The sequence below is a fragment of the Eutrigla gurnardus genome (genome assembly GCF_963514095.1).
Source record: "Eutrigla gurnardus genome assembly, chromosome: 8".
Taxonomy (NCBI): domain Eukaryota; kingdom Metazoa; phylum Chordata; class Actinopteri; order Perciformes; family Triglidae; genus Eutrigla; species Eutrigla gurnardus.
The window spans coordinates 24643246-24667711 of NC_139922.1; the positions used below are offsets into that span (position 1 = coordinate 24643246).

General features: G+C 46.2%; 2 protein-coding genes across 2 annotated transcripts in view; one reads left to right on the forward strand and one right to left on the reverse strand.

The window, feature by feature from the left end:
• The window catches only part of plxna3 (plexin A3), a 52141-nt gene extending 32828 nt beyond the window's left edge, over positions 1-19313 (reverse strand). Inside the window, exons 1-6 of the mRNA XM_084016375.1 lie at positions 19113-19313; positions 10786-11202; positions 10468-10658; positions 9494-10041; positions 9214-9378; positions 7863-8045 (exon numbers count right to left, since the gene is read on the reverse strand). Of these exons, the coding sequence (XP_083872501.1) occupies positions 7863-8045; positions 9214-9378; positions 9494-10041; positions 10468-10658; positions 10786-11111 (1413 nt within the window). The 5' untranslated portion in view covers positions 11112-11202; positions 19113-19313. The remainder of the gene's footprint in view (positions 1-7862; positions 8046-9213; positions 9379-9493; positions 10042-10467; positions 10659-10785; positions 11203-19112) is intronic.
• Positions 1-24466, forward strand: part of LOC311016914 (sodium- and chloride-dependent creatine transporter 1-like) — a 113069-nt gene that overhangs the window by 83382 nt on the left and 5221 nt on the right. The window lies entirely within an intron of this gene.

Genomic DNA, 24466 nt, shown 5'->3' on the forward strand with positions numbered 1-24466 from the left:
GTTATCTATGTATCTAGTTATCTATGTATCTAGGTATCCATGTATATATGTACCTATGTATCACACACAGCACAGCACACATGCTCAGTCCCACCCACGACCACAGATCTGACCCTGAGAGTGACGCAAGTGGGATGTCACTGTGTGTGTGTGTGTGTTACCGTTGCCACGGTAACTCGCAATCGTCTTTAATCTAATTTACAGCCAATGTCAACAAAAACACCAGCTGTTCGTTAAATGTGTGTGTATGTGTGTATGTGTGTGTGTGTGTGTGGTGAGCCCAGGTGTGACGCTTCCTACTCCAATCTCACACCAATCTACCTCAGTTAACATCATGAAATATCACTGCTTATTGGCTAATGTGTGTGTGTGTGTGAATTCACACTATAATTCCTTCTCGCAACATTCAACCAATCAGTGACCTCGCTCTGCTGAGAGGGTGATGTGATTACCCAGAATTAAGTTCAACTACTCACAAAGATCCACAGAGAAAAACAAAAACCCAACGAGGTCCGACGCCAATCAGCCAATCAGCTGTCAGACTGTCCTCCGTTTCTCTGAAAGCTACGTTCTGGGTACATCTACAAGAGAATGAGGTCACATGACGTCAACGGTATTCTGTTTGTGCGTTCAAGGATTCAGCACTCAACTTTATGTTCAAGTGAATGTGAATGTGTCAGCAGCTGCAGGTCTCTGAGTCATGCTATGCAGTGTCGAGTTGAAGTCTGAACAGGTGAGTCTTGAGTCTTTTGTGGAAGATGGCAGTGACTCTGCTGTCCTGACAAGGTCAGGTTCCCGGCCCGGTGGGTGGGTGGAGAGGGGGAGAGTGTGTGGTCAAACGTGGAGAAGAAGTCAATAAATTCAGATGAATGCAGCTTTCCTGGGTGGATGTTAAAGTCACAGAGGACGACGAGTGGTGTGCCATCATGAGGGGAGCAGCTCAGGAGGACATCCGTCTCATCTAAAAAGTCACGGAGAGGACCGGGTGGGCGATAGATCACTATGATGTTGAGCTTGAAAGGAAGGGTGACAGAGACGGCGTGGAATGAAAGTGCAAACCGGGGTAGGTGGTCCAGAGGAAGGACCTGGTAGGACCTCCTCGACATGTTTGTCTTGGGGAGTGTGAAAACGAGTAGAAGTTGAGAGGGCAGCTGGAGTGGCAGTGTTTTCTGGGGTGATCCAGGTATCCTTAAGGTCCAGGAAGTGGAGAGTCTGCAGGGAGGCATGCGCTGAAATGGTGTCCGCCTTCTTGACTGCAGACTGGCAGTTCCATACCCCCCCCCCCCCTAGTACTTCAAGTTCAGTACCGGTGGAGAATGGTGGGTAGCAGAGATTGTATGGGTTACAGCCTTGACCGATGGGTCTCTGGTGAAACCTTCTCCGGTTTGATTGAGTTGTTATGACTTCCTCGATGGACTCCCTTGTCTTTGTTCGACGGTCTTCGCTCGACTGTCCTGATGCTTACGCTGTAGTGACAAGCTCTTAAGTGCAGGTTTAACTCATGCAGGTTTAGTCCCTCCCTCCAATCACGTCTATTGACTACAGCTGAGATGACTGAAACTAGCTAATTACCCACTCAGTATGAACAGCTTCACAAGAATTAACACAACAAGGTATCTAGACAAGACTAAATATTACAACTAGCTCTACTCACAGAATGCCTAAACCCAGTATCTACAATTAGTTTCTGACTTACCAGCAAGATGAAATGCAGCTTCCTTCCTTTCTTAAGACAAAATGTCTCGTTAGTATTCATAGTCATGTGACTCGTTAGTGTTCATAGTCATGTGACTTGTTAGTGTTCATAGTCATGTGACTTGTTAGTGTTCATAGTCATGTGACTCGTTAGTGTTCATAGTCATGTGACTCGTTAGTGTTCAAAGTCATGTGACTTGTTAGTGTTCATAGTCATGTGACTCGTTAGTGTTCATAGTCATGTGACTCGTTAGTGTTCAAAGTCATGTGACTTGTTAATGTTCAAAGTCATGTGACTTGTTAGTGTTCATAGTCATGTGACTTGTTAGTGTTCATAGTCATGTGACTCGTTAGAGTTCATAGTAAGGAGTCCTCCAGCTGGACCGGCGCTCTGACTCAAACGCCTTCGTGGATGACTAAACGCTAACTCTGAGGACCCGTCTAACGTCTGCAGGTGAAGCGTTGGAGACGCAGGTGAGACACCTGCAGCCGCCACCAGAACAAACGTTAATCAGTGATCACGTCTTCACCGCCACAGTGAAAGACACAGACGCAGGTGCAGGCGTCTCCTAATACCAACAATCATCTGTATGAATCTGAATCAACAGATTAATTTCCCTCCCTGGCTTCCAGGATCTGTTCCCCCGTTGCCACCGGAGACGGGGGAGAAAAGAGATGGAAGAGGAAAAAGCAGAAAGTGATGTTTGGAGGAGGAGAGCAGCAGGTGCAGGCGGCTCGGTTACAAACAGACATCACTGTTACCAGAATAAAAGCTTCAATTCCCCGTCGTCTCATTAGCCAATAATGGCTCCGTTCCCTCTGAATGCCACAGCTGATTGGCTGAGTCATCTCCGCTAATTCACTTTGTGCTAATGGGAAAGAGGAGGAGGAGGAGGAGGTTCTTTAAAATAATGAAAACGCAAAGAAAAAGCTTTCAGTTTGTGCAAAAACTGCAGAGAAAGAAAGAATAAGTTCTAATTTGATAGTTTGACACAAAGGAGTGTCGCCAGCTGGGGCAGCGCCAGCAGCATCATTAGCAACGGTTGCTATGGTAACAGCACAAATCAAAGTATTAGCTTTAGATAGATAGATGGACAGAAATGTATTAATCCCAAGGGACATTTTAGAAAAATCTAGTTTAGTGCTGAAGGATTCACCTTCTTTCACCACCAAGTACAAAGTATTGATTAGTGATTTACTATCAATAACCAAATGAAAAGGATGCTGAAATAACTCCATCATGATGGTGATCAGTATGTAGTATCAGTAAGTGTGAAGCCATGCTTGCAAGACCACAAGATAACTAAAACGCTTGTTTTCTGAATGGAGTCTGGTTGATGGTTGCTAGGCTACGCTAACATTGTAGCTGCTCCATCAACACTCCAAATAAGGTCATCTAGACATAAATCACACCAACAAACAAAGAGTTCAGCAGACCTGCAGAGACCAGATCAGACCTGAGAACATGGTGGACCCCGACATCACGACCTCCCCGAGGGACTTGGCAAACCGTGAGCTCTGACTGGATGGCCGATATAACACAATATACAACCTTAAACAAGTCCAGAGTCAGACAGATATACCACCTTAAACCAGTCCACAGTCAGATAGATATACCACCTTAAACCAGTCCACAGTCAGATAGATATACCACCTTAAACCAGTCCAGAATCAGACAGATATACCACCTTAAACCAGTCCACAGTCAGATAGATATACCACCTTAAACCAGTCCACAGTCAGATAGATATACCACCTTAAACCAGTCCAGAATCAGACAGATATACCACCTTAAACCAGTCCACAGTCAGATAGATATACCACCTTAAACCAGTCCAGAATCAGACAGATATACCACCTTAAACCAGTCCACAGTCAGATAGATATACCACCTTAAACCAGTCCAGAATCAGACCGATATACCACCTAAAATCAGTCCACAGTCAGATAGATATACCACCTTAAATCAGTCCACAGTCAGATAGATATACCACCTTAAACCAGTCCACAGTCAGATAGATATACCACCTTAAACCAGTCCACAGTCAGATAGATATACCACCTTAAACCAGTCCACAGTCAGATAGATATACCACCTTTAACCAGTCCAGACTCAGACAGATATACCACCTTAAACCAGTCCCCAGTCAGACAGATATACCACCTTAAACCAGTCCACAGTCAGATAGATATACCACCTTAAACCAGTCCAGACTCAGACAGATATACCACCTTAAATCAGTCCAGAATCAGACCTGAGAACATGGAGGGCCCTGACATCACAACCTCACCGAGGGACCCGACACACCCTGAGCTCTGATTGGACGGTGCCTCCAGTGTGTGTGTGTGTGTGTGTGTGTGTGTGTGTGTGTGTGTGTGTGTGTGTGTGTGTGTGTGTGTGTGTGTGTGTTGGGAGGTGCGGTCAGTGCAGCGTGTCTCCTCTCTGCCTTCAGGCCTGTTTGTGTTGGACACAGATCAGAGAGCTGCTGAGACACACACGCACACGCGCGCGCACACACACACAAGCGTGCACACACACACACACACACACGCACACACACACACACACACACACACACACACACACACACACACTCACACTCACACTCACACTCACACTCACACTCACACTCCTGGGACGTCCCCTCCGGCTTCCTGTCGCCTCGTTCTTTCTTTACATACTGATGACATCACCCCTCTCCGACCCAATCAGCTGTCAGATCAGCTGATACAGGAACAACAATGATAGATGGAAAAAATCCATTACTACTGTTACCACGGCGACGGCTGCTACTACAGCCAGCGCCTGAACTACGACTACTGCATGTTCTATTAATAGGACGTCGAAGGTGATTCAAACATGTATTGATCAACTCCGTCTTTAACTCCACTTCCTCCTCCGTCTCGTAGAGGAAAACCTAAAATACCTTCTCTGCGCTCGGCACCGCAATCCCATGAGCCTTGCAGTGGAGGTCAGAGGACAGAGGTCGGTGCTCCACAAACATGAAGCACACAGGACATCTGTCACCACAGTGATATGTGGTCTCCACGGCGACGGTGATGGATGATGGAGTGAGCAGGAAGCAGAGAGAGCTGGTCTTTGACTCCAGACTGGAGACCAGGAGGCTGGTCTCACCGTGGAGCTCCCAGAGACATCAGGCTGCCAAGTCCGTGTGTCGGCAGGCAGTGATGTGATTATGTTGTTAGAGGAAGCAGACTGGGCCGAGCCCATCAACGAGTCCCAGGAGGAGGAATACCACCTTAAACTGGGCCAAAACATACCACCTAAACCGCTCCAAATCCCGACCAATATACCACCTTAAATTGGTACAACGTTTCTAAAAGTCCTCAAGTAAATTGACTGGTGTTTTGACGGTTGCGGTCATGTTTGTGATTTTAAGACCTGAAAGATGTTTCAGAGCTTTTAAACATCCGGTTCTTCTGGCTTCAGACCAACAGACAGTCAGACAGACAGAGATAAAGTCAACACACAGGTTGAGTTACGACTTGTTGTTTCTGCTGAACACAACAGCAGCAGAGACCCCATGTGAACTGAACCGGACTATAGTGGTCCCCGTGGACGGTCTGGACATCTCTACGCTGAGAGTTATGGTGCTTCTTCACCAGGACTAGGACCAGTAGACTCACACAGTTTAGAGTCATCAGATTACTTGTTGTCAGCTTAAACAGCTGACTGACGTTAACAACGTTCAAGAGAAACATGTCTGGACGGTTTGAAGCGTTTTTATAACCGTTCATCAGGTCTGAGGGTCTCGTTTGGGTCTGGGATCTGGTCTCCAGATCAACTTCAGACCGGGACCAGAACATAAATCAGAATATAAATAAATCTATACATTTAGAGATCCGTCTCTGTGTGATGTATTTCTGTTGACAGACCATCTCACCAATTAACAAATTAACCAATTAACTCCTTAATTAGATTAATTAGCGTCCCGGTGAGAGCCAATCACAGCGGGCCATTCCAAACACTGGAGAGCTTCTCCAGATGAAGAAACGAACTATGGTGACCTTAAACCAGTGGAGACAACATAGCCGACAACTCAATCAATAAACTCAAGGTTTAGAGAGGCTAAGCCCCGCCCCTTCCTGTGTCCACCGTCTGACCTTAATAAACATGTACATTAGTCAACGGAGACAAAGAATGTTTGAATTGAATCATGAATTACCAATATGAAAATATAATTATGACCTTATTTATTATTCTTGTTATTTTTCGGTTTCATATGTGCAATTATGTGGACCTGATGATGTCATGATGATGTCATGAACGCCAGGTGAACGCCAGGTGAACGCCAGGTGAACGGCGTGTCGGAGACATGAACTGAAATCATCAGAAAATAAATGTTTTTGTTCATGCGGTCTAGTCTCAGACCTGGTCTTCAGCAGGACCCCGAGGCAGTTTCTAGTCCTGGTCTATGTCTAAATGTCTGATTGGCTGTTGATGAGCGTTTGTTGGACTCAGAGAAGAGGAGAAGGATGAAGAGGAGGAGGATGAAGAGGATGACTTTCTGGCCCGTTATTAAACTGGTTTGATCTGACCTGTGGCGTTCCCCTGGGCTCAATTCTGGGGCCTCCTCTGTTTAACATCTACATGGTGCCTCCGGCTCAGATGGTGGAAAACTAAAAATATGTTTCCATATTTATGCAGATGATGATGCACTCATCTCCATCAGCGTACCACCAGGGGACGATGGTTCGATACCGGCACTCAGGAAACCGCCACTTTAATCAGCAACGGTCCTGGACTCAGACCTGAATTTCAACGACCACTTTGAGACAATGACAGAGCCAGCATACTGTCTCTTTGAGAAACTCATCCAGGTCTTTCTCTCCAGGAGACTCGACAGCTGTAACGGGTCGATTCTTCTCAACGCTGCTGCTCGAGTCCTCACTAAGACCACTAAAAGGGGATCAGTCCAGTTCTGAGGTCTTTACACTGGCTTCCTGTCAGTCAAAGCATTGATTTCTAAATACAACTGTTCTTACGCTGCAGAAAACTCTCACTTCCTTCCTTTAAATGGAGACTTTCAGTTGATGTGTCTTTGACTCTTTATTATTCCTCTTCTCTTTCTTGTTAACGATGTTTTTAATTGTCCTCTATAACAAGTTTCATTTCCACGTCTTCTGATGTTTCATGTAAAGCTCTTTGAGTCGCCTCGTTGCTGAAATGTGCTGTAATAAACTCTCGTTGCCTATTTTAAGATGATTAAGTGCTTGAAATTCGTCCTCCGGTGGATTAAACCGTTGATTTAGATCCATAAAGACGACTTTTAGCGGAGAACAACTTTTAATTGACTTCCCTTGTAAAAAATATCAATTTGGAGGAAGAAAAGCAACTTAATGAAGAGAAAATTAGACCTTTTTTTTTACTCGCGTAACGTTCACGTCTTCAGGCTTGAGAGGAAAATTAAGATGGAATTAAAAATAATCAGTCCCCGTGAGAACGTGAGTATTAACAGAGTCCTCAAATGCATCACTGGACTGTTAATGTTCCTGAACAGCAGCGCTGCATGAACAGGACCAACTGAAACTGTTCCCTCCCTGCCGTTTGTCCAGATCATTTATTTACACAAACAATCCATCGATAAACGGACGAGCTTCCTTCTGAAATCTGATTCAGGGTTCCTCCAACTTTTCTAAAGTCAAATTCAAGCACTTTCCCAGCATTTCAAGGTGCACTTCCATGCTTTTCCAGCACCTTCCAGCTGTGGTAAACTCCATATTTGTATCAATCCAATCCTCAGTATTCAGTCTACTTATTATGTCACTTGTTCATCACATTAAATGAGATGTTATTGTCCTCTAAACAACCAACATGATGTTTGGAGACAGCTTTTTACAGAAGGACCACAAATGAAAGGAAAACTAATTCCACTAACAGATCCACAGAAATATAATCACCAACTATTTTCATCATCTGTTCATCATCAAAAGTCATTTTTCATAAAGAAATGTCAGAAAATGCTGTTTTCAGTCCCTCAAATATGGAGATCTTGTTTTCTCTGTTATACCATATATGTCATCACATAGAACATACATTTCAAGCACTTTCAAGCGCTTAATTCTAAATCCAAGCACTTTTCAAACCTTGAAATCACCACACTAAAATTCAAGTCATCCGACCAATCAGCAGCCTGCATTCCTACCTTCTTCAGCTGGCCGCTCCGCGTCCCCACGAACACCACCGTGTGCTCGCCATAGGTGTAGGCGGCGACGGCGCCCATGCCCTCAGTCCGGTCCTCATACAGCGGGTTTCCCTCGATCACCCTCAGACCCCCGAGGGGCTGGTTCAGGACCAGACCACAGAAGTCGTCTCCGATCTGCTTCGGCTGTGGAGGGGGGGGGGGGGCAGAATATTAGATGGATGAGCAGGAAGCTCTCTGTGTGATTAGCTGAGACACCTGAAAACATCCAGACACACACACACACTCCCTGCCGTTTATGACAAAAGAAGGAGGTCAGAGCCTGAACACTGGCCCCGCCTCCTCCATTGTTGTAACACACACACACACACACACACACACACACACACACACACACACACACACACACACACACACACACACACACACACACACACACACACACACACACACACACACACACACACAGGCTCATTATCTCATATTTCAACACTTTCATCAGCATGTGTCTGCCCGTCTGTAATTGGTTAGTTAGTTGGTTGGTTAGTTGCCGGGGGCGACCCCCTCCGCCCCCCTCCTTCTTCTTCTTCTTCCCAAATCAAAGCTCGGCCAAAGAACTCGTCTCCTGGCGGGTTTCCCTGTGTGGTTGCCATGGTAACCACTGCAGGCCATTACCGCCATGAATAAGAACATCACCCCCCCCCCCCCCCCCCCGACCTGGAGTAACCCGACTGCAGCCGCCCGACAGCAAGGGGCCGATGCCTCTCATCCAATCAGCTGTCTGCTCTCCTATCAACAGTCTGATTGGGCCTCCAAGCAACCTTTCGGTCAAGACATTTTTTGCAACCAGTGAAGGAATTGACCATATTTGGACTGTTGGAGGAGCAACGGGTGGATCTGATGAACACACAGAGCCCTTGCTGGATCTGGATCCATGTGGATTCTGGTGTGAAGCTGCTACCAAAGTTAGCTTCATAATTCAAGGTTCAACTTGACAGCTAAATGTTCATCATAGTAACTAACTAGCATTGTTAGCGTGGTAGCGACTTGTCCCCTAATTTCTGGTTGGACTCTAAATGGACCTGGCAATCAGCAGGTAAGCCCCGCCCCCTAAAGCATCCCCTACTTTCTGGTCTGTTGGACTCTAAATGGACCACAATGTACTAAATGAACATCATGCTGGATTGAAGAAGACTTGAAACTAGAGATTGAGACCATAAACTCATGTTTACAATGTTTACTGAGATAATACATCAAGAGAGAAGTAGGACCATTTTCTCATAGACTTCTATATAACCAGAGAGGAGTCGCCCCCTGGTGGTCAGCAGAGAGGCTAATTTCCTCTGAGACTCACCGTGTGAATGCAGGGCAGCTCCTTGTTGAGTAACCACGGTAACGAGAGGCGTCCCTCGCCGCGGTAACAGGAGCGGATCCTCTCCCTCATGGCCAAGTTGATGTCGTGGAGCGTAAACAGGCAGAGGACGGTTTCTCTGGGGGGGTTGGAGCGGTTCTTCTGGCCCTGGAAACACAGACCGGTTCAAAACCCCGAGGCAAGGCAGCAGACGAGTCAGAGACTCAGAAATCATAACAACCACTCAAACATGGACTAGAAGGCGGCGTCGGCGCTGACTGACCTGTGAGAAGACGACAAACAGGACGTCGTCATCCTCCGACAGGCCGAGCGCCTGGGCCAGCCGGCGGCCCGGCTTCTGCTTGTAGGCAGCCTGGACCAGCCGGTACTCCACGCCGTCCTTGGTGCAGCCCAGTGGGAACTCCACGTAGGAGTAGAACTCTGTGTCGTTGGAGCACATCCGCACGATCTTGGAGGTGAAGAACTTCTCGCCGCCGGCGTCCATCTGGGTGAGCTGCGTGTCCAGCTGCAGCGTCAGGAAGTAGACGTAGGTGCGGCTGGAGAAGCCGTAGACGTAGTAGATGTCGAAGGCCGGGTAGAGGGACAGCGTGTCCGACGGGATCTTGATCTGCGAGGACACAAACTCGTCCTGGTAGACCAGAGAGAACATGTTAACGCTCTCCTCGTCCGCCACCAGCTTCCTGCTGGACAGCGTGGGGAAGTACTCCGACTTCCCGTCGATGGCGGCGCCGATGAAGAGGCGGCTGCCGCCCCTTACGGCCTCCTTCCTCTTCGGGTCCGCCGTCCAGTCGTCGTCGCCGACGACCACACCTGGAGAAGAGGAGGAGGAAGGACATGTTTAAAGCTGGATCCAGGTCTGATCCTCCGCAGACAAAATCCCTGAAGCACTAAAATTCAAGTTTTTTCAAGGATTTCCAGCACCCGTACCAACCCTAAACCCACAGATCGACTATAGGAAGTGGACGTAGCCATGGTGACGTCACCCATCGGGTTGTGGACTACAAGTTCCAGAGGAGAACTGCACGCCGTTTATCTTCTAAAAACATCAATAAAACATTGGGACTGCACGAGAGGAATGTATTGAAATGAACTGAATGTGTTTGATTGAAGCCAGGAGACGATGTGTTCCTCTGATCCGGTCTCTGATGATCCATCAGTTCTCAGACTGATCTCCTAATAATCTGTTTGTATGAAAGTGAAACCCTTTTAGAGTGACTCCGCCCCCCCCCAGCTCACCTGCCATCCCATCAGCCTCTCTGGCTCCAGACAGGTAGTGCTCCTTGCGGTGATGCGGCTCTCCCAGCTTGAAGAGGTCTTCCAGTCTGAGGAACTGGCAGACCCCCTGCCAGATGGACCCGCAGGCCACCAGTCTGTTCCCAGTGTAGTCCACCAGTAAGAGCTTGTTCACGTTGTCTGAGGACTCCAGTCTGAGGCAGACACACAGGGGACAGGTGTCAGACAGACAGGTGAGACAGGGGGGACAGGTGAGACAGAGGGGACAGGTGAGACAGGAGGGACAGGTGAGACATTTGGGACAGAGAGGTGAGGACCGACCTGTGAGCACAGGCCCTGACGCTGGGAGGAGGGTAACACTTGGCGTTGTCCTCCACCGGTCCGGTCATGTGACTCCTCATCTCCGTCAGATTGGCCGACAGCTTCAGGACGCGGTTGACGGCGCCGACGAACACCTCGCCCGTCCTCCGGTGCACCGTCAGGTGGGTGAGGGAGGAGTCGAACGGCCGGTACACCACCCGGCCCGACGCCACGGAGGGGGGATGAGGAACAGCCGGGGCAGAGAGCAGGGGGGAGGAGAGGAGGAGGAGAGAGAGGATGAGGGAGGAGAACAGGAGAGGAGAGGAGGACGAGGAGGAGGGGAGCATGGTGGACGGAGAGAAGAGGAAGAGGAGGAGGGATGGAGGGGAGGAGAGCCAGCTGCAGGTCCGATGAAGAGGCAGCTTCACAGCGGCATGACTGTGGAGAGACAGGAAGTAGAATTAACTACAGGAGACACACACACACACTCTCAATCTGATTGGCTCAGTCTGACCCGGCCGGGTCACTGACTTCTCTCTGAAGAGTAAAAAGGTGGAGAAGATGAGATTAAAAAGCAAAAAACCAGAGGGACTTTTACGGAGCTTTAAAAATGAGCAAGAATCTCATGACTATCGGCAAGACTTGACCAATCAGATTCCACGATGTAAATTATTAGTCGGGGACTCCCCTCGTATATAAATAACAAAATCCTGATGAAGACGAGCAGTCTGATGAAGCTCTTATTTCCTCTGCTCCTCCTCTTAATTACAGTGAATTATACATTCAGCTAATTAAAGGCGACTTCAGAGGGAAAGTTCTTAACGAGGAGGTCGTTAATACATCTGACGAAGAGGAGGAAGAGGGAGACGAAGATGAAATAAATCCTGGTCACCGCTGAGCTCAGATTAACTCCACACATGTCGATTAGCAACAGTGATGAAGAATAATCTGCTGCAGGAAGAAGAGGAAGAGGAGGAGGAGGAAGAAGAAGATGGAGGAGGAAGAGGCGGAGAAAGATGAAGAAGAGGAGGAAAATTAGGAAGATGAAGAGGAGGAGTGAGAAGAAGAAGATGAAGATAAAGAAGAAGAGGAGGAAGATGGAGATAAAGAAGGAGAAGAGGAGGAAGATGAAGAAAAGGAGGAAGATGAGGAGGACTGAGAAAATGAAGATGAAAAGGAGTGAGAAGAAGAAGAAGAATTCACTAACACAGAGACGATGGTTGTGTTGTGAACGGAGGATAATAAAGTTTTTACACCAACGACAGTGAGACGTAGAAGACACACTCTCTCTCTCTCACACACACACACACACACACACACACACACACACACACACACACACACACACACACACACACACACACACACACACACACACACACACACACACACACACACACACACACACACACACACACTGTGATGAGGACAAAGAGGTAGTGAAAGATCAGCACATTAGTTAATTAGCCTGCTGAGCTGAGGGAGACCAGAGAGGAGAGAGAGTGTGTGTGTGTGTGTGTGTGTGTGTGTGTGTGTGTGTGTGTGTGTGTGTGTGGACGACAGACAGCTGGGTGGGAGACAGAGTTTCTCTAACTGGACTATGATGTCACTGAACCATCCATCAAACTGTGTGCATGTCATGTGTGTGTGTGTGTGTGTGTGCCCACGTATGTGTGTGTTAACCAGTGTTAACATCAGAAAAGCTAACTGCTAGCCTGAGCTAATGCTGCATTAATATCAGTCTGGATGGTAGAGGATCATAACAATAATGGAGGAGGAGGAGAAGGAGGAGGAGAAGAAGGAGGAGGAGGAGGAGGAGAAGAAGGAGAAGGAGGAGGGGACCAGGACATGGACGGGTCCAGGATGTGGTTAGCTTAGCACAAAGACTGGAAGCAGGGGGAACTGTTAGCCTAGCGTTTCCACTCTCAGTGTGTTGGTCTCTCCTGATCTAAATATTAATGTTGAATCACAGAAATAATAAAACGTGGTTTGTTGATATGAAACGGGCTGAATGAACCGAAACACCGGACGCTTCCGTGAAGTCGTGTGGAGTTTGGTTCCTGAGCTTCACCGTCAGCTGGGAAGCAAGAAAACTCCCGTTTTCAGATGGAAGTCTTGTATGTTAACAAAGAGCTCCGTCAGCAAAACATTGGGCTCCGTCAGACAGACGTGACCTTCAGGGGAAATCAGACATCAGCAACACACACAACCTTCCGGTCAGAAAGCGTCTGTTTGACTTATTCTGCTTCGGCTGGTTCACTCTCTTTTATATTTTCCTAATTTATTTTTACATCCCTGAATATTTCAGCGTTTTGCACGACAACATAATAAAAAGGATGAGGCGGTAGGTTAAAAATACAATTACATCAAATTATTTCAAATTATGAGTGATTTATAATTGTTTTGGTCAAATTGATGAGATTTTAAAAAAAATTAAAAAATCAATATTTCAACTATCAGCCAACAGTTTGAATAATCCATTTATTTTAAATAAAGGAAAAATGTTGAACCTGAAGTCACAATGATGAGATAGTAAGTAAGTAAGTAATTCTGACTTAAAATTATTAAGTATGTTTCATCTTAAATAAAATGATGCTTCTTTATTTTTTTTTTAAGTTACATTCATTGAACTTCTTTCATTCATGTTTGTAAATTGGGAAAGTTTGAATGAATAAATGCATCGCTTTTTTAATGTATTTAATTGTATCTCGTTCTTCTCTCGTTTTATTGTGAATATGATGAAACTTGATCCGCCCGACGGTCCATAAACTCCTCATAGTATTTCAACACAAACTGGATCTGGATCTTGTTCTGGTTTTATAGATAGAAAGTCTTTAACTCCACCCGGCTGCTGTGTCACCACCCGGCCAGGAGCCGTGACCCAACGAACCCGGTCCAACCCCCCCCCCCCCCCCCCCCTCACTGACTGAGCCTCTGTTTGAATCACAGGCTCCAATAAACCCCGAACAAAGCGTCATTGTGCTTCAGCTTCCTGTAGAAACGGCTCGTCGTCCGACGGACCACGAACACAACATCTGCTGCTGAAAGCGCTTGGACATCTACGGATCAATCGATCAGAAAAACAACGTTTCATATCAGCGAGCCGGGCCGGTTTTAATAACCCTGATTCAACCTTTTAACTTAATAACGAGGATTCTGGTTTATTTCAGATTCAGTGAAACCAGATTTAAAACAATGTATTTTCTAAGCAGTTAGCTTAGCATAATGACTGGAGACGGATAGGAACTGCTAGCCTAGCTCTGTCGTCTCTGGTTTGTTTCAACAACATTTAGCGTAAAAACGCCATTTTTCACTTTGTCTTGGAGCGATGTCATTGGTTGATGATTATCTGTCTCCACGGCAACAACCGCAGGAATAACCGCTCCATTAGCGATGTGTGTGTGTGTGTGTGTGTGTGTGTGCGTGTGTGTGCGTGTGTGCGAGTGAGAAAGACCACACACAGCACCAGCCGTCATCGGTCCATCAAAGTGATTTCATTAGAGCGGGCCGCTGCTGGTCACATGACTCCTGGACGGCGTTTACGACGGTGTAGAGGAGGAGATGGAAACCAGACACGCCGACGTCCAAACACGTGTGACCCTGAGCGGTGGCCATGTTGGCTCTGGCAGAGGGTTAAACAAACATCTGTAGGAGGCTGATAACGGACCGGCGACTGTCTGAGTCCCTGACTGGCTGTCTCTCTGTTTCTGACTCTCTGACTCTCCGTCTCTCCGACTCTCCGTCTCTCTGACTCTCCGGTTCTCTGACTCTGAGACTCTCCGTCTCTCTGACTCTCTCTCTCTCTCTCTGTACGTCTCTCCATCTCTCTGACTCTCCGTCTCTCTGACTCTCCGTTTCTCTGACTCTCCGTTTCTCTGACTCTGAGACTCTCTGTCTATCCGTCTATCCGTCTCTCCATCTCTCTCTCTGAGACTCTCTGTCTGTCTGTCTATCCGTCTCTCTGACTCTCCTTAAGCTTAAAACAACAAAGCGTCTTTAAGGGTGCACTCCCACTCCACCAACCGTACCGTGTCCAGCCTGTGGAGGGGGGGGGGGGGGGGCAACCAGGCCGAGGCATGGCCCGGATCGAAATGCCCTGGTGTGAATGTGCCCAAACAACAGGTTGAAGCAACATTTAATAAAATCTGTACGTCTGCATTAAATGGCGACTGTGACATCACGGGAGGGGGAGGAGCTAGATTGAGTGTTGATGTGAGACCCAGCTGGTCTGCTCTGGAAGAAGAAACCTCTTTGTGGACTCAGTGAGATAAATGAGGCTGAACGAGCAACGAACCGCTCCTTTAAACGTCACGCTTTACTGAGACCAGACCAGACCGGACCAGACCAGGATCACATCAGCTGGTCCCTGTTAAGCAAAGTGTTCCTGCAGAAGCTGAAAAGCTGGTTTTGTTCCGTACCCGACTGGAGCCGGTGGTCTCATTAGTCACTACACCAGGACCAGGACTAAACCCTCACTACACCAGGACCAGGAGACACAAACCTCACTACATTTATCACGTCTCCCTGCAGGAATCCAGTCTGGATCCTGTCTGTCTGAAACCCGTCTCCCTGCAGGAATCCAGTTTGGATCCTGTCTGTCTGAAACCCGTGCCCCTGCAGGAATCCAGTCTCTCTCAGCTTTTCAAGGATCACTGGGACCTGGATGACTGAGACCACTTCTTGATGAAACGAGTCCAGACCTGTAGGACACGCTGGCCCTCATTTACTGCTCAGACCTCCGGACTGATCCATTCATAATTCATCATGATTCATAATTAACGTCGTCCTCTCAGTACGATCAGCTGCCTGCTGGGTCTATAATAATATATATGTTTACACACACACACACACACACACACACACTATATGTACACACCGTGTGAAGGACGACGCACACATCCAGCTGTTGGAGGTCAGGAGGAAATGTCAGCCGATTGTTTCCTGCTTGTTCCTCAGCTTATCCTCTGTGTGTGTGTGTGTGTGTGTGTGTGTGTGGTCCCGGGGACGTGGAGGACTGGATTCAGGACCATGTTGTGATGAGACTTGCAGGGTAGACCTGAGTAGACCCCCTCCCCCCCCCCGATTGGCTGTTGGTACGGTCCGATGCTGAGAGTCACTCAGGCTGCATCACAACAAACACACGGAGCAACAGACTCACCTGAGAAACGCTGAGTCACTAAAACCACCAAGGCCTTCACAGGACCAGGTGTATGGGAGGAGTTATACAAATACACGAGTAACCTAGTACACAAGTAACCTAGTAGACAAGTACACAAGTAACCTAGTACACAAGTACATGAGTTAGTACACGAGTACATGAGTAACCTAGTACATGAGTTATCTCGTACACAAGTACAAGAGTAACCTAGTAGAAAAGTACACAAGTGACCTAGTACACAAGTAGGCCTACACTAGTGCAGTATCATTCTGTAGTAAAATCTCTCTCTTTGGGCTGAACGCATCGTCCGTCTCTCTTTTGCTGACTCAGCCTTTCGTCGTCTCTGACTTACACCGACTCAGCATGTGTGTTTTTATTTTTGTTTCGTCATAAGTGAAGCTCCATCTGAACAGAAGTTGACTAAAATCAACTGAATGATCCATTAATCCTCGGTGGTGGATGGTGATGTTGTTGATGATGTCATACATCGAAGCCCTGCTTCTTCTCTCTCCGTTGGAACGATCCATCAACAGGTCAGATCAATACGGAGCTACTTATGAGGGCGTTCACAATCTGCCCTGCTACAGCATCACAGGTCAAAGGTCACAGTCCTAAGGTGTGTGGAGATGAGACAGGTGGGTGGTGGACAGGTGGACGGTGGACAGGTGGGCGGGTGGACGTCCAGACCAGAACCATACCAGAATGTAAGACCCACCTCATTGGTGGTCCAGACCAGAACCAGCACAGAGTCCAGAATGTGATACCCACACATTTGAGAATCCTGATATTTAGTTATTGATCGGTTGACGTGTTGTGTTTGATTCTGATGAAATCAGATCTCACTGGTCTGATTGGATCAAATGTATTTTAAATGTGAGTCTTTTTGTGAGTCTTGTCTCACGTAAACACACAAGACAGTTACAGTTGCCAGGTTTCCATCGGCAACAGATTTTGGGACGCAAACAACAAACATGTTCCCTAAAATATCTTTTATAATATCTTTGTCATCAGTGAAGTTTAAGTGTGTTTATATGAATATCGCATCTTCATCATTAACTTCAGTCTCCTAATTATTCTAAATATAATGATTTTTGAGCTTCAGCCACCAACGGTGACATATAATAATAACAACGATAATAATGACAATAATAATAACAACAAAAATAACAACAATAATAAAGAGGTTTATCGGCTACAAATCCGATCACCTGCTGAAACATGAATCTGTGATTCTCGACTCGTCTGGAACATCGGATTTAAATCAGCTTCAACGGCGGCAATCGCATGAAGTGGCGGCCGAAATTTATCACGATGAAACGGCCGCCCAAGTTGCGAAACTGAACGAAGACGATAAGATCGTAATTACAGTGCCTTTATTTTGCCTGAAACTCATCTACTAAAAAAAGTCTGTTTTAACGTAAAAAAACACGTTGTTGACGCATGTTAACGTTAAAATGTGCCTCTGTGTTCACATTTATGTAGAGACGTTTTTAACGTACGATAACGTTAATAGAGGTATTGTAACATTAAAATACATCTGATAACGTTAATAGAGGTATTGTAACATTATAATACATCTCTACTTAAACGTTAACACGCGTCAAGGCATCAACACATCTTAACGTTAACACGCATCAACAACAAACAGACGTTTTTAACGTTAAAGTAGAGATGTAACAATAGATACGTACTGTAACAATAAAATATGTATCTAACGTTAAAATACGTCTTCATGTTGACGTTAAAGAGAGACGCTTGTTTAAATAGCACTGATGGTGTGACTGATTGATCTCTTATTGATAATCTGATAATCAATCAGGTTTTATTTACGGGGACATTTTGTTCGTTGTCTGTTTAATTTGATTTTATTAATTTATTCAACTAGTTTTCATTTGTGATGTTTGATTCCTTCAGTTTGATATTGATCTTTGATCTTTGATTTAATAAAGTATCATATATTATTAATATATAAAAGTACAGCTGGTGTTTGCCTCCGTTTTTGATCACTGATCATCTGATCGATTCATTGATGATATTATTCCTCTTCCCCGATCATTACTGATCAATGTGGTTATTGATCGGCTAGATTCAGCCTTTTCACTCAAATCTTAAATTCATCTCCATTTTGTTTCCTTCATCAATGAAGTGAATCAGTGATCCGCTACTCATTCATCATCATACAACCAATCACATCAGCTATTGATCAGGATGATGTTGTTTTCCAGATGTTGACTCACATATTTCACGTGAGCCTAACATGATTTGTGTTTATTGATCACCTGATTGACTTCTGAATGAATCTGCTGTCATTTCTGAACGATCATCAGGTGAGTGGAATGTTATCGATGGGCTCATAAATCACGTGTTGATAGGACGGATTGGCTCTGAGATTGATAACCTTCGGCCTCTTGTGTCTGATCACACACATCGATCACGGCGGTGCCTTTGAAGTAGACCAGACCATGTTCCGAACCCAAACACGGATCGATCCGTGTCGGTTCCGGTTAGGATGGAGGCTCCTCTCCAGCACATGGACGGGGCCGGACGCAGGCGGGTTTGTGCAAAGCCCCGGAACCAGACCTGGACTGGCACTCCCGGACCCCGTCCGCAGAACCCGCACCGCGCGGAGCGGCGTTTGACGGCGATTCTGCTGCGATATGCAGCGTTTTCCTGCCGCCTCCCCCCCTTTGTTCTTTAATGGATCCGCGTCTGGAGCCTCGCTACCTCCCAGACCTCCCCCCACCACCACCTCCACCACGCACAGAAAAACACACGTTTGCGGCCACAAAACGCCCGATTTCCCACAGATTAAAATGGACGCAGCGAGCCGCTCCGTTTGGTGCGGGACCGGAGGCCGAGTCCGCCTCCAGAAACACCCGAGGGTCTGGAAGCTGAACCCCCGTGGGGGTTAAACCCCTGCTCCCACCCGGTCCCGGTCCCGCACCCGGACTCGCAGTGTAAAACGGGACCTTTCCTCGCGTTGGAGCGCGGAGGAGACGCGGCGGAGGAGCGGTGATGCGGCGGGGAGGCGAGGCGTTTTCCCCCCCCAAACATCCACACACGTACCCCCCTCCTCCTCCCTCCCTCCCTCCCCCCTCACCTCCACCTCCTCCACCGCTACCCCCTAGATCCTCCACCCGGACCCGGAGAACCCCTCCACCCAGAGACCCCCAGAGACCCCTACACGTACCTGAACCGGAACCCCACAGGAAAGTCCAATCACGTATTTAAATCCACAGTCCCACGCTACTGCTTTTCTTTCTTCTTTTTCTTCTTCTTCTCTTCACGTGGACCCGGGCGCGCGGAGGTCAGCTGGCCGGAAGCGTCCGGACAGGTAGCGGCGTGACGCGCGGAGGACGAGTCCGGAGCGATAAGAGAGCGGAGCGGAGCGGCGCGTCTCCCCGGTTCACACTCAGCCTGCCTCGGCTCGGCTCGGCTCGCACTGCCCCCAGCTCCGCCACAGCCACCCTCCTCCCCCCCCCCCATCCGGACCATACCATCCTCTGCGCCCGGCAGAGGGGGGAAGGGGGACTCCAACCAATTAGAGGAGATCAATCAAACGGATTTAATCCCGCGTTTAATCGGTTTATTTAAAGGCTCCATGTGAAAATGACGACATTTTAATGGTCACGGAGGAGAAGTTGTTAGTGTTTTAAAGTTAAAGTGGAAGAAACGTGGTGTTTTCAGGTGGAGAAACAAGCTGCCGCACCCCTATAAAAACAGTGTCATGGTTCAGTCCGGCTCCTTAATCTGCTGTTTTTCTCCTCCCAAAGCCAGATGTGGAGAGAGAGAGAGAGTGAGAGAGAGTGAGAGAGGGAGAGAGAGAGAGAGAGGGAGAGGGAGGTATGGACAGATGCAGTGATGTATATATAGAGATATAAAGAGAGAGAGGAGGTGCAGAGAGGGAGGAGTAAAGAAACATGGAGGTACAGGAATAAAGAGGTGAAGGAGAGACGGAACCACATTGATGGTTTATGGGGAGAAACATGAAATATACACATAACAAAATCAGGATGAAAAGACATAAGATAAAGAGCTGTAATATTCAGGGATCCACCACCTTCTCCAGCGTCAAACTCAAGAACTTTTCAAGCATTTCAAGGTGCATTTCCATGCTTTTCCAGCACCCTCCAGCTGTGGTAAACTACATATTTGTATCAATCCAATCCTCAGTATTCAGTCTACTTATTATTGCACTTGTTCATCACATTCAATGAGATGTTATTGTCCTCTAAACAACCAACATGATGTTTGGAGACAGCTTTTTACAGAAGGACCACAAATGAAAGGAAAACTAATTCCACTAACAGATCCACAGAAATATAATCACCAACTATTTTCATCATCTGTTCATCATCAAAAGTCATTTTTCATGCAGAAATGTCAGAAAATGCTGTTTTCAGTCACATATGGAGACTTTTTCTGTGTTCTATCTGTCATCACATAGAACAGACATTTCAAGCACTTTCAAGCACTTTATTCTATATCTAAGCACTTTACAAACCTTGAAAAAAACACACAACAACTGAGAGATCGAGAAGAAAAAATAAAATGAATAAACACGCTACAGAAATCAATGTAATTTATTACTTTACAATTTAATACTTTTAAGTATTTGAATAAAGATTAACGGATAAATCACACAATGTTTAATGAGTCAGCAGCTACTGCTAAGCTAGTTAGCTTTATGTCAACCGAGCTGCCTATATGCTAAGCTAGCTGCCTTTATGTTAAACTTGCTACCTTATGCTAAGCTAGCTGCCTTTATGTTAAACTTGCTACCTTATGCTAAGCTAGCTGCCTTAGAATAACAAACTTATAACCAAATGTCACTTTATCAGAAAGTATTGTTTTTTATTTAACGAGGGGAATCATGAACTAAACTTGGCTTTAGCTAAGGCTAGCCATGGCTAGCTTCCCTAAATATAACACACAGCTGTACTTACATCAACTTTCACTGTGTCACAATATTAATTTAGATTATTGTTATGTTAAAAGTTACAAGTAGTTCACTAAAATAGATCTCCTTAAAGGAGTCATCACCAGGAAATCGCAATTTCTCTTGTTAAAACATGCATATCTGTGTTTGACCTCAGTTGAAACTTGCCTGAAAGGCTGGAGTTTGAAAGTGGCGCCGTTTTTTTCGCTTCTGCTCTTTTTCCGAACAGGAATAGCACACAAGGGTGTGCATTCCTAAAGCACGAGATTTTGATTCTGCGCCTTCGGTGACGTCACCGTGGCGGCTACTTGCATAAGCCCACCCCTCTTTCACCACCCAACCCCGCCCCGTCCGCTACCTGAAATCGCCGAAGCGCCGCCATTATGTTTTGGAGTCTGCATGCAGGCAAGCCCCCCCGGCTCTGTCCTTCCTGCGGCGAATCAACGCGCGGCGAATCAACGCGCGCCTCATTACATATTATACAATGCACATCCGGACCAGTCAAAACCTCGCGCGTAATCTCGCGTGATAAAATCGCGGTACGAAAAAGGGTCAGAACAAGCTCAATGTTTGATTAAATTTTTTTTTTTTTTTCTAATAAGTTTTACGAATTGATCCAAAGCGATCCAAGGGGGGCTGGATACGTATAAAACCAGGTGATGACTCCTTTAAATAAAAAAATATACTACTTCAGGTACACAAAGGAAAAGTGCACTTCCGTATTACAAACACCAGTTAAATACACAGTACCTGAAGGACACGGTACCTGAAGTACACAGTATGAAGTACACAGTTGGCTACATGCGTGTGATTAGAGATTACACATCCTGACAGTGTGATGAGTCAGACGAACTGCCGCCTACAGCTCAGTCAGAGAGACAGTCAGAGAGACCATGACACAGGGAGACAGTCAGGGAGACAGTCAAAGAGAAAGTCAGAGAGACAGTCAGAGAGACCATGACACAGGGAGACAGTCAAAGAGAAAGTCAGAGAGACAGTCAGAGAGACCATGACACAGGGAGACAGGAGGAGAGATAGTCAGGGAGACAGACAGGAGGAGGAGGCTGAGTCTTTGTATTAGGGGGAGAGGAAGCTCTCTGGAACCTGATGAAGATGATATCAGTCAGTTTAAAATGAATCCAGCAGCAGATTCATCCAACCTGTCTACTTACTGCAATGCATTCTGGTCCTTTTCCCTTCCGTCTGCATGAGTTAGCGCCAGCTCACCTGACTGATTGTCCATTAAGTTTCGGTGTGACATCGCATCCATGTCCACCGCTTTCTGTCGGAGACGCATGTTATTATTGTCACAAGGTCATGAAGAGGTCAGCGGTCACAGTGATAATAGTGAGCAAAGACCATCTTTTTTGTTAGCTTTTTAATTTGTGGTTAGAAATATTAATAAGACAAAATGCCAACAAAGCAGCTGGAAAGGGAGGGATACCCACGTACACCACTGACTCTGTGCCACTGCAAATAAACTACAACTCACTGCAAATAAACAACAAAATAAACTACAACTCACTGCAAATAAACAACAAAATAAACTACAACTCACTGCAAATAAACAACAAAATGAACTACAACTCACTGCAAATAAACTACAACTCACTGCAAATAAACTACCAACTGTTCTTGAGCGTACTCTTGAGAGGAGGTGATTGGCTGAAAGGTGAGAGGGCAGTGACTTCATCGATGTTTTGAAAAATGACATCATGAAATAAAAAGTGACATCATGACATTAAACCTGATGTGAAATAAAAGCGTCAGAACTTAAGTGATAAGAGGAAGTCCCGCCTCCTCCCTAACCTCATCCCAGCCAACGTGTGGCATGGGACTGCATGTCGGATTGTGTTTTTTTCTTTTTTTGTGGCGAGGTAACTTCAGGGTTAACTCTGGGTTTTCCGTCCAACGACGCTGGTTCACGTCTTACCGGGATACATCGCCATGGTAACTGATGCTGCAGAGCTAACCTGCTCCGGAGCAGGTTATGTTCTTGATAAGAGATCAACGTGGAGAAAAGCACCGCCTACTGACCAATCAGCTCTCTTGAAGATGGCATCAGCGTTTGTAAAAGATCGGTGGATCATGGATCGGGTCTCTAAGGAGAGCTAGAGATGTTTTATATGAGTAATCTAGATTCTCATCGGAGGGAATGACTTATCTGTGTCAGCGTACCAACTTACCACTTTGAATTATGTTTTTATATTTATTTTTACACCGCCGGGAGCTGCAGCTGAAAGAATGAAGCTGATATTGTGAAACACCACGCCATAAGAATACATCTCAGCAACACATTCATTGTTTAAAGTTATATTTGGGCCTTTTACTGTGGGAGGACAGCATGAGAGTGGAAGGGCAGATTCAAACCCGGGACCGCTGCAGGGAGCCTCGGTACATGGGGCGATCTCAGATCCAGTAGTGTCCTTATGACGGGGCAGTCATATTATACCACTAGTAACGAGTTTTTGACAGCTGTCCTAACTGCTGCTTTTTGCCTGTATTATACGTTTAACTTCTTCGTATTTCTGTTATATTATGGTTTGCTCCTGTACATTAAATATGCCGCTCTGCTGCCCAGACTGATCCATGCTTGCGATTGGTCAAATGTTGCAAACCCCGCCTCTTTTATGTGCACGTGCTCATAGCTGGAAGGGGAAACCCTGGTTGACTTACCGAGTTGATTACCAGCGTCGTGTGACCTCTGATTGCCTTTGTTCGGGTTACTGAAGCTGGATAACTGGAAGATACCTGGTATGTTGAACTCGCTTCCTAGTATAGACCTCAGACCTGCTGTGGGTTGAAGCAGCAGACTCAGTGTTTCCAGCAGCTAGAGCCTAAAATATCCTGGACCCGGGGCTGGGTTCAGGTTCAGGTTTAGACTGGAGGTTAGATCCGGCATGGTTCTGAGGGTTCACCCTGTAATCAACTCTGGAGTTTGACAGTTTTGGTTTTGCCTTCTTTCTCTGTTTCTCTCTCTGTAATTTTCTTAATTGAAGCCACTTGAGGGGTCTAGCCCTCTCCTCGTTTCATCTCCGCCTCCTCTGCTCCTCTCCCTTTCCTTTTAACGCACTGCAGATATACTGCAAACATACTGCTAATTTACTGCAAATAAACTGCAAACTCACTGAAAATATACTGCAAACATACTGCAAATATACTGCAAATATACTGCAAACATACTGCAAATATACTGCAAATAAATTGCAAATATATTCTGTCTGATTCAGTCTATATTTCTACAGACTGAATCCTTCACAGTCGATCTGGAGAAGACGACGGCATCAGACCTCATTTACAACAAAGAGCTGATGAAGGTGGAAACAAAAACATCATAAACTTGTTTCCATCCAGTTTCTTTCTGTTTTTCCATAAAATCCCTGAGTGAAGACGCAGGACATGAAAAAGTAGTCTTGAGGATAAAAGAGTGAATGAATGATGAATGAGCTGATATGAACACATGAACCCAACACTTCTTCTTCTGCGGTGCTTTAACGGCAGCAGCCAGCGGTTTATATAAATGATAATAATGTTCACACAACACAACGACATCACCTTTTATTGGATGGAACTTAGAATTAAAACCATCTGGATGAAATCTTTGA